The 13375-nt window shown below is 37.5% G+C and overlaps 1 protein-coding gene across 15 annotated transcripts in view; it reads left to right on the forward strand.

Annotated features, from left to right (window-relative positions):
* Positions 1-254: 254 nt before the first annotated feature.
* VPS13B (vacuolar protein sorting 13 homolog B) overlaps positions 255-13375 on the forward strand; it is a 670010-nt gene continuing 656889 nt past the window's right edge. For 4 of the 15 annotated variants that reach the window (XM_036233309.1, XM_036233311.1, XM_036233312.1 and 1 more), the window contains exons 1-2: positions 255-922; positions 1340-1516. In XM_036233309.1, the coding sequence (XP_036089202.1) occupies positions 1370-1516 (147 nt within the window). In that variant the 5' untranslated portion in view covers positions 255-922; positions 1340-1369. Of the gene's footprint in view, positions 923-982; positions 1111-1339; positions 1517-13375 lie in introns of those variants that run through there. The other 11 variants (XM_036233314.1, XM_036233315.1, XM_036233313.1 and 8 more) reach the window with 8 other exon arrangements.

Below are 13375 nucleotides of genomic sequence, written 5' to 3' on the forward strand. Positions count from 1 at the left end.
TTTCTTGACTGTGACCTTGCAAGGCATTAGGAGGTAATATTTTTTATACATTCATTCCAGCCTATTCCTTTTCATTTTGTCTCTAGGAGTCATATTTCCTTTTCCCGCCCCTCTTCTGAAATCCCGTTTGTCTGCAATCCAATGGTTCTCCATAATCTTCTCTTTGACCATCCCTTCCTGGCCCCGCGTCAGCAAACTCGGTAATACTTAACCACTGCTTCGCCAAAGTAAAAGAACGCGAGAGCCCGTTTGTTTACACGTCTGGCCAAAACGCATTCCTTTAATTTGCAAAACCGAATCCTTCAATTTCTATTTCTTCTTCCACCGTTCCTCCACCAAATGAACCTCGGATCTACTTTAAGTCTCCTTTCCCTCTCCCGCTTCTCCTACCTTCGGCATTATTGCTATTGCCCTGCCCACTGAATCCAAGTTCCTCTTCCCAGGCTTTCCATTTTCCAAGAGAAACCATAACCACTTGTTTTTCAGAGCTTTAAACACTAAGACCTGCATTCTCCCTCCTCCTGGGTCCTGCGGCACTCCGCGCTCCCGGAATCCAGACTCGACTCCGCAACCCCCAACTACTATCTCCCGAGGCCACTTCCGGCTCTCCGGTGTCTCAAATTTACCGGTCCGCCCACCTTCCCAGAGCACTCCCCAGAGCCTTTTCTTGACCGCAGGCAAGGTCGGAGCAGGGACCCGGGATAGCCGAATGCAAGAAGTTTCTTCCTAGAAGACACACTGAATAGCTTCCCCAGCCTGAGAAGTCCTGTCCTGCTGTGGATTCGGGCGGTGGCGGTGGAGGAACTGTTTGTTCTGAACACAGAGAGAGGCACACCCGGAAGTGGAGCTGTTGAGCAACTGTGCCGCCGCTGGGGCGGATGCTAGATACCGGGAGGTGGAGAGGACGCCACGGTACTCTGGTGTGAGTGTCAGCCGCGGGTGCAGTGGGGCGGAGGGCGGAAGCCGGCTTCTTTCTGGCTCCGATTTTGTGGTGGTAGATCTGGTTGTGTTCTGGGAGGCGAGGGCCTCGGGGCTTGTGAAGGCGCGCGGCGGCCGTAGGGGAGCCGGTCGCACTTCATTATCCTACTCTAGGGGACTCGCTATCTTCAGGTCACTACTTTTACTCCCAGCCCTCGCTAGGCAAGTTGAGGACAGTTGAGGGGAGTTCTAATGAGGAAGTTGCAGAGAGTCCACTCGAGTTTTTTCTGGTTCTGGAAGGAGGCGAGCGGCCGCTTATGTGGAGACTGTTGCTTTTCGGCCTCTTCTCCTGAGAAGTGCTTTTTCCTTTGTTGCACCACTGACTCATTTATTCTGATATTTCTTTCTTTACCTCTTTCAGCTTCTGACTGACACCTCTGAACTTTAAAAGATGCTAGAGTCATATGTGACTCCAATTTTAATGAGCTATGTGAATCGCTACATCAAGAACTTAAAGCCATCAGATCTACAGCTTTCCCTATGGGGTGGAGACGTGGTTCTCAGCAAGCTCGAGTTAAAGTTGGATGTGCTGGAACAGGTAAAGTGTGTAGCTGTTATTGATTGGAAACATTTTCGGCTTGTTTAGAAGTAATCCGTTGTTTCTTACGCTTTTACTTTACGCTTTAAAAATTTAATTTTTCTGCTAGCATATTTTAGGCTACCCTGAAACTAGAGACCTTCCTTTACAAAAATATATATATATGTGTATATGTATATATTTTTTATGGTTTCTTATTAGTAATTGTTAAAAATCAGGTTTCCAAAAGTTGCCTCACCAGATAGGAAAACAATCTCATTGTTCTTGTCACAGTCGCTCAGCCTATTTATTCTCAAGCCTTACCGAATATGCTAATTTACATTGCTAAGATTATGTATGATGCTAGAAAATAATACATTCCCATTTTCCTTTTTGGGAAATGGAGGAGTCCAAAAGACAGCAAGATCTTGAATAAAGTTCTGTCTCTTAGTATGAAAGATGACATTATCCATGGCTTCCTCAGACTATTGAGTAGACATAGATTGACAATGCCAGCAAAATTGAAAACTTCTTTCTTAATCACTTCTTTTTAGTTTCTTTCTTTTAAACTGAAAATGCTCTGATGCAAATGAATTGTAACTTCAAAATAATATACTTAATACTTCATTTAGTATATTTATTACTAACACATGCCAGGCAACTCTGTTAGGCTTGAGGACACAAAAATTATCTGTGGTAACTCAGGAGAGTCAGAGACCAACTGCTTTTTAGGAGATAAGGAAAGGCTTTATTTGATGGCGAGAGTTATCGATAATTTTTAGTTATAGTCTACTGCTTACTCTATTATTGAATGATCTAGGGTTAACACTGAGAAATACTTTTGACTCCTTCCCCTTTATCTATGTTAATTATCTTAATGTATTAATTTTTATTAGCACATATACTAAGTATGCAGCTAAGTTTTTATATATGTAATCACTATCCAGATTAAGAAATATTTCCTACACCCAGATGGCTCCTGCACTGCTTTGTAATTAGTACCCCACCCCTAACACCGGTGCTATTCTGACATATGTCAACATATGTAAGTATTTCCTGTTCTCGAACTTTAAATAAATTGGAATTACTTGTGTCTGGCTTCTTTTGTTCAACATTATAGCTAAGATTAACCCATGTTGTTGCATGAGTGGTAGTTCTTTCTATTGCCTCGTAGTATTTTCATTGTATAAAGATCTACAATTTACTTATTTTTCTATTGATGTACATTTGGATTGTTTATGCTTCTGGCTATTATGAAGAAGGCTATTATGAATATTCTTATATGGGTGTTTTGGTGGACATAGGTAATTAATTTTCCCTTAGGTATATACCTAGCGGGTATTCATATGTTTAGCTTTATTGGATATTGCCAAGTAATTTTCTGGAGTGGTTGTACCAGCTTATATTCTCAGTAACAACATATGAGGTTTCCAGTTACTTCACAGATATGCTATTATTGAGTATGTCTGGTATTTGATTTTAGCCTTTCTGGTGGGTCTGTAGTGGTATCTTCTAATTTAAAAATTGTATTTTCCTGATGATTAATGATGTTGAGCACTTTGAGACGCTATCCATTGGCTATTTCAATATCTTTTGTAAAGTTTCTAATTCTTTTGCTTTTTTATAACAAAATGTGTTTTTTTCTTATTGAAGTGTAGGAGATCTTTAAAATATATTTTGGAAATGAGTCTTTTCCCAGATACATGTCTTGCAGTATCTCCCAGTCTGTGGCTTGTCTTTCGCTGTTAAAAATGTCTTTTAATGAACAGCGTTCATTTTATTGAGGTCCAGTTTATCAATTTTTTCTTTATGGTTAGTACTTTTCATGTCTTGTCGAAGAAATATTTGCTTACTCCAAGGTCATAGATACTCTCCTTTTAGAAGCTTTATTGTATCCTGTGATTCAACTAAAATTAATTTTCTGCACTTGGTAAGTAGAGATCAAGATTCACTTTTTCCATTGATACTAAATTCACAGCATTCGTTGAACCGTTCTTTCCCTACTGAATTGTAGTCTTTGTTGTAAATCAGGTTGTCATATGTGTAGATTTTTTTCTGAATTCTTTATCTCTTCATTGGTCTGTTTGTCTGTTCTTCTGTCAAATATTGTCTTTTACAGTAAGTCTTGATATCTCACAGTGTAATTTCTCCAACTTAGTTCTTTTTTTCCTTCAAGATGGTCATAACTATTGTAGGTCCTTTTCATTTCCATAAACACTTTAATTTCAGCTTGTGCATTTTAGAATTTACCCCCCGAAGGGAAACCTTTTGATCTTTTTAATTGAGGTTACATTGAACCAATAAATTAATTTGGGAGGAAATAATGTATTAACATATTATGTTGACATAGTAGTGAGTTTTTGACTCACGTGCAAGGCATTGCTTTCTGTATTTTAAGGTCTTTAAATCTCAGCAATGATTTGAATGAAGTTTTCAGAAAGGTTTTGCAAATTTTCTTAAATTTTATCGCGATGTTATAAGCAGCATTATTTTTTTTTTAAAATTGCATTTTCTAATTATTATTATTATTTTTAACAGTACTTAGAAATACAGTAGATTTTAGTATAGTAATCTTCCTTCCAGTGGCCGTTCTAACTTGTCTAATACTTTTTGGTACGTTCTTTTGGATTGTCTGCGTACACAATCACGTTATTTGCAAAGAATGACAGCTTTACATCTTTCTTTCCAGTGCTTGGACCTTTTATTTTTTTTTTCTTTCATTATTGCATTGTGCAGTAGAGATCTTGAGAACATTCTTTTTGTTCCCAACATCAGTGAGAAAGTGTTCAGCATTTTACTCTTAAGTATATTGTTAGTAGTAAATACTTTTTATTGGGTTAAGGAAATACTCTTCTATTCTTTGTTTTCCAATAAGTTTTCAAAATTATGAATGGGCATTGAGTTTTATCAACTGCTGCATTTAACCCATTTCCTATTTGCCCCAAAGATATTGCTGGCAGTGCTTGTGGCTACAGCATTGACCTGGAGATAACTCGTGGATTACAGTCTTAACCTTACCCCCAAAGTTTGCTGTGAAATATCTTTATTATTATTTTTGCATCGCTCTATTACATTGATAGTCTTTGAAAGCAAATAACATTTTTTTTTTAAGCATTCAGCTTTTAGTAGTGGTATTTCCATTTAAAAAATATAGCAATTCTCAATTGCTGAAAATGTCAAATTCTAGAAAACATTTCTTTGCTTGATGTTAAATGAATGCTGGCAGTGAGCTACACTTTTTTTTTTCTAAATGGGAAAAGGGTTAAAAATTATTTGCTTACTTTAAAGTTTACAAAATGTATGTTTGACTTTTTAGTGTCTACCTTTACTTTTTGTACATTTACCATTTCCTAAAAAGTCTTAGAAGAGTTTAACTGAGTATATTCTCCGTTTTCCCTCCCTTTTTTTGGTATGTGGTTCCCTGGATTTTGCTTGTTTAGTTTGGGTTAACTTGTTTAGATGGGTTTAGTTTATTTTTCTACTGTCTTCGGGTAGAAGCTTAGATTATTGATTTATGTTACAGGAATTTACAGCTATAAATTTCTTTAGCCATATCATAAATTTTGGCATGTTGCATTTTTAATTTTATTCAGTTCAAATGTTTTCTGATTTTTCTTGAGGTGAATGTGTTCTATTTTAGTTCGTTGATTTTCAAATTTTGAGTTGTTTTCTTTTTTATTTTAATGAGGTTTTAAAAAATTAGTTTCCGGTATTTAGTACATTGCTTAGACATTTATATAGCTCTACATATAGCCATCACAATATTATTGACTATATTCCCTATGCTGTACTCAACATCCCTGTGACCATTTTTTAACTACTAATTTGTACTTCTTCAATCCTTCACTTTTTTCTCCCAGACTCCCAACACCCCTCTCCTCTGTCAGTAACCAGATTGTCCTCTGTATCGGTGAGTCTGTTTTTGTTTAGTTTGTTCCTTAGATTCTGCATATGAGTGAAATCATATGATATGAAATCATATGACTCATTTCACTCAGCATAATTAATCTCTAGGTCCATCCATGACATTACAAATGGTAGGATTCCTTTTTTAATGGCTGAGTAATATTCCATTGTATATATGAACCATAACGTATTTTTCCTGTGTCTGTCGATGGGCATTTTGGTTGCTTCCATATCTTGACTGCTGTTAATAGCGCTGCCCTGAACATAGAGGTGCATAGATCTTTATGAATTAGTGCAAGGTAATTCCAGTTTTAATTGAAAGGTAGTTCCAGTTTTAATTTTTGAGCAAATTCCAGACTTTTTTCTATAGTGGCTGTACCAATTTGTAATCCCACCAACAGTGTATAAGGGTTCCCTTTTCTCCATATGCTCGCCAGCTCGCCAGCACTTGTCTTTTGACTTATTGATGATAGCCATTTTAATAGGTGAGATGCGTTATCTCATTGTGGTTTTAATTTGCATTTCTCTGATGATTAGTGATCTTCAGCATCTTTCATCTATCTGTTGGCCATCCATAGTTCCTTTTCGGAGAAATCCCTGTTCAGGCCTTCTGCCCATTTTTTAATTGGATTGCTTGTTATTTTGTTGCTGAGTTGTATGAGTTCTTTATAAATTTTTGATATTAACCCCTTATCAGATTATCATAGGCAAATATCTTTTCCCATTCAGTAGTTTATCTTTTCGTTTTGTTGATTTCCTTTGTTGTGCAAAATCTTTTTAGTTTGATGTAGTCCCATTTGTTTTTTTCTTTTTTTTCTTGCCCGAGGAGATCAATTTGAAAAGAAATTACTAGTAGCAGTATCAGAGAGATTATTGCCTATTTTTTCTTCTAGAGGTTTTATGGTTTCAGGTCTTACATTTAAGTCTTTAATCCATTTTGAGTTTATTCTTGTATATGGTGTAAAAAGGTAGTCCAGTTTTATTTCTTTGCCTGTATCTGTCCAATTTTCCCAACATCATTTATCGAAGAGACTGTCTTTGCCTCATTGTATATTCTTGCCTCCTTCGTCATAGATTTAGTGACCATATAGGTGTGTGCTTATTCTGGGCTCTCTATTGTGTTCCATTGATTTATGTATGTTTTTATGCCAGTACCATGCTGTTTTGATTACTATAGCCTTGTAGTACAGTTTGATATCAGGTATTGTGATACCTCCAACTTCGTTCTTCTTTCTGAAGATTGCCTTGGGTGTTAGGGATCGTTTATGGGCTCCATATAAATATTTGGATTGTTCTACTCTCTGAAAAATGCCACTGATATTTTGATAGGGATTGCATTGGAGCTATAGATTGCTTTAGGTAGTATGGCCATTTTAAAGATGTTGATTCTTCCTACCCAGCATGGTATATGCTTCTATTTATTTGTATTCTCTTCAATTTCTTGTTTCAGTGACTTACAATTTTTTGAGAACAAGTCTTTTACTTCCTTGGTTAGTTCGATTCCTAGGTATTTTATTTATTTTTGATGCAATTGTGAATGGGATTTTTCTTAATTTCTCTCTCTGAAAGTTCATCATTGTGGTATAAAAATGCAACTGACTTCTGAATATTAATTTTGCTTCCTGCTACTTTACTAAATTCATTTATCAGTTCTAACAGTTTTTTTTTAGCGGAATCTTTAGGGTTTTCTATATACAGTTTGTCGTCTGCAAATAATAACACTTTTACTTCTTACTTTCCAATTTGGATTTCTCTTTGTCTGATTGCTGTGGCAAGGGCTTTCAATACAATGTTGAATAGAAGTGGTGAAAGTGGGCATCCATGTCCTGTTTCTGATCTTAAAGAAAATGCTTAGCTTTTCCCTATTGAGTTTGAGGTTAGCTATAGGTTTGTCATATGTGGCCTTTATTATGTTGAGGTATGTTCCCTCTGTTCCTACTTTGCTGAGAGTTTTTATCATAAATGGATGCTCAATTTTGTTGAATGCTTTTCCTGCATTTGTTGATATGATCATATGATTTTATCTTTTAGTTTGTTAATGTGGTGTATCACATTAATTGATTTGCGATTAGTGTACCAACCTTGCATCCCAGGACCTAATCCAACTTAATCATGGTGTATGATATTTTTAATGTATTGCTGAATTCAGTTTGCTAATATTTTGTTGAGGATTTTGCTTCAATGTTCAGGAGAGATATTGGCCTATAGTTTTTTTTTTTTTTTTTTTTGTAATGTCTTTGTCTGGTTTTGGAATCAAGGTAATGGTGGCCTCATAAAAGGAGTTAGGGAGCCATCCCTCTTCTTGAATTTTTTTGGAATAGTTTGAGAAGAATAGGTGTTAAGTCTTTGAATATTTAGTAAAATTCGCCTATGAAGCCATCTGGTTCAGGCCTTTTTTTTTTTGGGAGGTTTTTGATTACTGATTCGATTTTTTGTTGGTGGAATTGGTCGGTTCAGATTTTCTGTTTCTTCTTGACTTAGTTTTAGGAGAATGTATCTATTTCTTCCAGATTGTCCAATTTGTTGGCATATAATTGCTCTTAGTATTTTCTTAAAACCCTTTATATTTTGCGGAGTCCATAGTTCTGACCTTTCATTTCTGATTTTAATTATTTGGGTCCTCTCTTTTTTTCTTGATGAGTCTGGTTGAGGGTTTATCCACTTTTTTTTTTGCCCTTTCAAAGAACCAGATTAATCTTTTGTTTTTCTAGACTCAGTTATTTATTTCTGTGCCGATCTTTATCATTTCTTTACTTTTACTCACTTTGGGATTTGTTTTCTGTCCTTTTCCTAGTTCTTTTAAGTGTAAAGTTAGATTTTTAAAGCTTTTTCTTGTTTCTTGAGGTAGGCCTATATTGCTATGGATTTCCATCTTATGACTGCTTTCACTGTGTCCCACAGATTTTCAGTTCTTGTGTTTTCATTTTTATTTGTCTCTAGGTATCATTTTCTTTTCTTTCACTTTTTTTTTGGTCTTTATGGAAATATAATAGAGTTTTTCATTCATTTATAGTTGGCATACAATAATATATCAGTTTTAGTTGTATAGCATACTGATCAGAAATCTACATAACTTGCAAAGTGATCACCCACTAAATTAGTACCCCTTTTACCCCTTAGATATTTATTACAACATTATTAACCATCTTCCCCATGCTACCCTCTACATCTTCATGTCTATTCTGCAACTATCCATTTGTACCTCTTAATCTCTGCCTTTTTTTGTCCCCCACCAATCCCCCTCTTATCTAGTATCCCTCTAAATATTCTCTGTATCTATGAGTTTATTTCCACTTTTTTCGTTGTTGTTGATTTTGTTCTTTAGATTCCACTTGTACGTGAGATCATGTGATTTTTGTCTTTCTATATCCTTCCCATTTCATTCAGTGCAATACCTTCTAGGTCCATTAAGGCAATATCTTTTTCTATCTCTTTCCTTTTAGTCTGCATGTGGCTTTCTTTTAATCTGAAGTGAGTCTCTTTTAGGCAGCATATGTAGGGGTCTTGTTTTCTTATCCATTCAGTCAGTCTGTCTTTTGGTTTGAGCAATGAATTCTTTTCCATTTGAGGTACTTGTTGATAGGAATGCAGTTATTACTATTCTTTATTCCTGTTTTTGTTACATGGTTTTTCTTCTTAAAGAAGCCCCTTCAACATTTCCTGTAATACTGGCTTGGTCGTGATGAAATCCTATAGCTTGTTTTGGTCTGGGAAGCTCTTTTTCTGTCCATCAGCTCTAAATAATAGCTTTGCTGGATAAAGTATTCTTGGTTGTAGATCCTGGGTCTTCATCACATCGAATATTTTGTGCCAAGCCCTTCTGTCCTACATAGTTTCTTTAGAGAAATCAGCTGCCAGTCTTATGGGTACTCCCTTGTAGATAACTAAGTGCTTTTCTCGTACTGTTTTTTAAGATTCTCTCTTTGTATTTAAACGTTGGCATTTAAATTGTGATGTGTCTTGGTGTGAGCCTTTTTGAGTTCTTGGTTTTTGGGATTCTCTGAACTTCCTGGGGTTTTATGTCTATTTCCTCCACCAGATTAGGGAAGTTTTCCATCATTATTTCTTCAAATATATATTCAACTTCTTGTTCTCACTCTTCAGGTATCCCTATGATGGATATTTTTACCTTTAATAGGTCCTATAGGCTCCTTAAATCATTATTATAGTCTTGGCTTCCTTTTTCTTGCCATTCTGATTGAGTGTCCTTGGCTTTCCCATCCTCTATATAGGTCATTTGATTCTCTTCTTTATTCACTTTGTTTTTTTTCCATTTAATATACTTCTCACCTCAGATAATGAGTTCTTCATTTCTGACTGGTTCCCTTTATAATTTCCTTTTCCATTTTTATGTTTTTTATCTCTTTGTTGAAGTTCTCACTGAATTTATCTACACTTCTCATAAGTTTATTGAACATCTTTATAACCAGTGTTTTGAACTCTGCATCTTAGGTTAGATTGCGTGACTCCATTATTTCTGAATCTCTGTTCTGTTCTCTCATATGGTTCTGCTGCTTTGTCTTCCTATTTTGGTTGTCTTTTTGTGTCTGTTTCTATGTACTAAGCAAAGCTCCTAAGTCTCTTGGTCATATTAATGCAGCTTTGTTTGGTAGGTGTCCAGTGGCACAGTCCTGAGAAGGGTTCAGCTGCAGGCCAAATTTAGCCCTAGCCTGTGTCCCTCATCGGTCACCTGTTAAGATTCAGCAAGCAATCCATAGATGCTGTGCTTATAGTTGCCTCAAAAAGGCATACCAGAAACCAAGACCAGCTGCCTCCAGTGTGAGTCTAGGTCCTGCTCAGTAAGGAGCACCTGATTCGCCCAGGACACACCTGGATGTGGCTTGGGTGGGGTCATGAATTGGGAGAGGCAGAGCCCCAGGGAACCCTTGGGCTGAGAGACCTCTGTCATCAGTTTGATGATATCTCAGCTGTGGCAGTGCTGAATCTGCGCACTGGGAGTGGGGACGACTCAACAGAGGAACAGTGGATACTGCTGGCACTTCTCTACAGAGCCAAGTCTCGCCTGGGCCCTCATTCTGACAACTCAATGTCCCTCTGTAAGTCTCTGGTGTCTGCTGCACAGCCGAACCAGTGCTGGTGCTCAGAGTGAGCAGGTCCATCACCACAAAAGTCCGTTTGTGGACAGGGGTCCTTTAAGAGAGATCTGTAGCTGCCAGCTGCTGTGCTGCTGCTATGGCCTCTGTTCCACTCAGCAGCTTGGGACTGGGCAGCCTCGCATCCTCGCCCCGTCCTACCCTACATGCTGCCATTGCAGGGTGATTTCTTAGATTTCTCTCTGGTTGTATGGCTTGTTCATCTAGATCCCAGGCGATTTTTCCTTGTTAATTGTTCCTTGTTTCTGTGACAACTTTGATTTGCTCACCAGGGGGATGAACAGAGCCTCTATCATCTATGCCATTTTTTTCCTGTTCTGGTTCATTTTATTTTTTTCCTGATCTTATTATTAACTCATTCATTGTTTAATAGGATGTTATTTAGCCTGCATGTGTTTGTGTATTTTCCAGTTTTTTTTTTTTTTTTTTTTTGTGATTGGTTTCTAGTTTCATACCATTGCGGTCGTGAAGATGCTTGATAAGATTTCAGCCTTTTAAATCTATTGATACTTGTTTTTTGACCTAACGTGTCTATCGTGAAGAATGTTCTATGTGGATGTGAGTAGAATGTATATTTTGCTGCTTTGGCGTGAAACGCTCTGAAAATATCAATTAAATCCATGTGGTATAGTGTCACTTAAGTCCACTATTTCCCTGGTAATTTTCTGTCTGGAAGATCTGTCCATTGGTGTCAGTGGGGTGTTAAAGTGTCCTACTATGAGTGTATTACTGTCACCATCTCTCACCTAATGTTGGTCAATAATTACCTTATATATTTAGGTGCATCTGTGTTCAGTGTATATATATTTGCGAGGAATGTGTCCTTATTGTGTTGATCCATTTCCCATTGTGTAATGCCCTTCTTTGTCTCTTATTATAGACTTTGTTTTAAAGTCTCTTTTGTCTGATATAAGTATTGTTACCTCAGCTATTTTTGGTTTCCATTTGAATGAAATATCTTTTTTCCATCTCCTTGATTTCAGTCTGTATATCTTTTACTCTGAGGTGGGTCTCTTGGAGACAGTCTATATGCCTTATGCATACAGCTTTGACTGGACCAATGAAATCATTTACATTTAAAGTGATTATTGATAGGTACATAGTTATTGCCATTTTATTTTTTACATGTATGGGTTCTTTTTTTGCCATTTTTTTTTCTGTTTGAGAAGCTCTTTATCTCTCTTTCCATTTAATCGCTAGCCTTCCTCGCTAGAGTATTTTTGTTTGTACGTCCTTGTTTGTGATTACTGTGAATATTTCTTACCAACCCCTTCTGGCTTGCTAAGTTTCTGTTGAAAAATTAACTGACGTTCTCATGGGGGTATTGTTGTAAGTAACTAGCTGCCTTTTTCTGGCTGGTTTTGAGATTCCTTGTTTTTAACCTTTTGCATTTTAATTATGATGTGTCTTGGTTTGAGTTTGGCTATGTTTGAGTTTCTCTTGTATGGGACTCTTTGTGCTTCCTGGACTTGTATGTCTTCCTTTCCAGAAGTTTTCTGTCATTATTTCTTCAAATAGAGTCTCAATGCCTTGCTCTCTTCTTGTTGTACCCCTATGATGTGGATATTGGTACCCTCGATGTTGTCCCAGAGGTCCTTTAAGTTACTCTGAAGATTTTTGATTCATTTTTCTTTTTGCATTTCTGATTGTTTTCTGCTACCATGTCTTCCAACTTGCTGATTTAGTCTTCTGCTTCATCTAATTTACTGTTGATTCCTTCTAGTGTATTTTTTTCAGTTATTATAGCCTTCATTTCTAACTGCCTATATTTTATGGTTTCTATGTCCTTTTTTATGCTTACTCTCTCTCTGTTGAAGTTCTCACTGAGATCATCTATTTTCCCCCTAAGTTCACTGAGCATCTTTATAGCCATCGTTTTCAACTCTGTCTCTGGTAGTTTGCCTCCATTTCTTTTAGGTTTTTTTTCCTGGAGTTTTCTCCTGTTTCATTTGCAGCATGTATTTTTTCTTTCTTTCTCATTTTAGTTACCTATCGTGTTTGTTTCTATGTGTTAGGAAGATTTGTTGCATCTCCCGGCCTTGGCCAGATGGCGTTATATAGTAGGTGTGCTTTGTGGCCTGGTGTTACAATCTCCCTGATCACCTGCTCCAGCAGTTCCGGGTGTGTTTTTTGGGGGTTTTGTGTGTTCTCTTGTTGTAGCTAAACCTCGATTTCTGTTACCATATCAGTCGGCAGGATTAGCTCTCAGGCTGATTATGAGGATTGGCCATACCCACAGGATATGCGTTGCTGTGGGGGGTGTGTGTGTGGGGGGCTGATCCTTGAAAGTGGAATTTGCTCAGCAGGCTTGTGAACTTGTTGAAACCATCCTTTGGGTGTATCGCTTATGGGTCTAGTCAAGTTTTACTTTCCAAGTGTGTTGGTTCTGTGGCCCTTTGGGAAGGGCTTCCAAGTGGGCTAAGTTCAGAAGCTGCCTTTGATTGCTTAAGGCTACCTGGTAGGATCTACAAAGTGATCTGCAGATGGTTGCTGCCTGTGCTAGATCTAAAGGTAAGTGGGAGAGATTACACTGCAAACCATAGTCTGGTTACCCTCATTACCGAGCCTGGGGCGATGTAGCTTACTAGTGTGCCTCAAGGCCTGAGGCTGCCTGCCAGTTGGCCTTAAGACTCCGCAGCTGGAAGTGTCTTTGTGGGGTTTTATGTGGTATGCGAATTAGGTGGTGCAGGGACCCAGGGAATCACTGGAGTATAGTGAACAGATTTCCCTTGGCCACTGCAGTGTCAGTTTTTGTGCCAGTTCTGTCTCTCTGGTTTCCTGTAAAAGTCACAGATTGCCAACTGCTGCTTGCTTCGGGCCTGCAAACATCTGAGATCTGTTCAAGAAATACATCAGCTCA

Source organism: Rousettus aegyptiacus, unplaced genomic scaffold (assembly GCF_014176215.1).
Source record: "Rousettus aegyptiacus isolate mRouAeg1 unplaced genomic scaffold, mRouAeg1.p scaffold_m13_p_15, whole genome shotgun sequence".
NCBI lineage: Eukaryota > Metazoa > Chordata > Mammalia > Chiroptera > Pteropodidae > Rousettus > Rousettus aegyptiacus.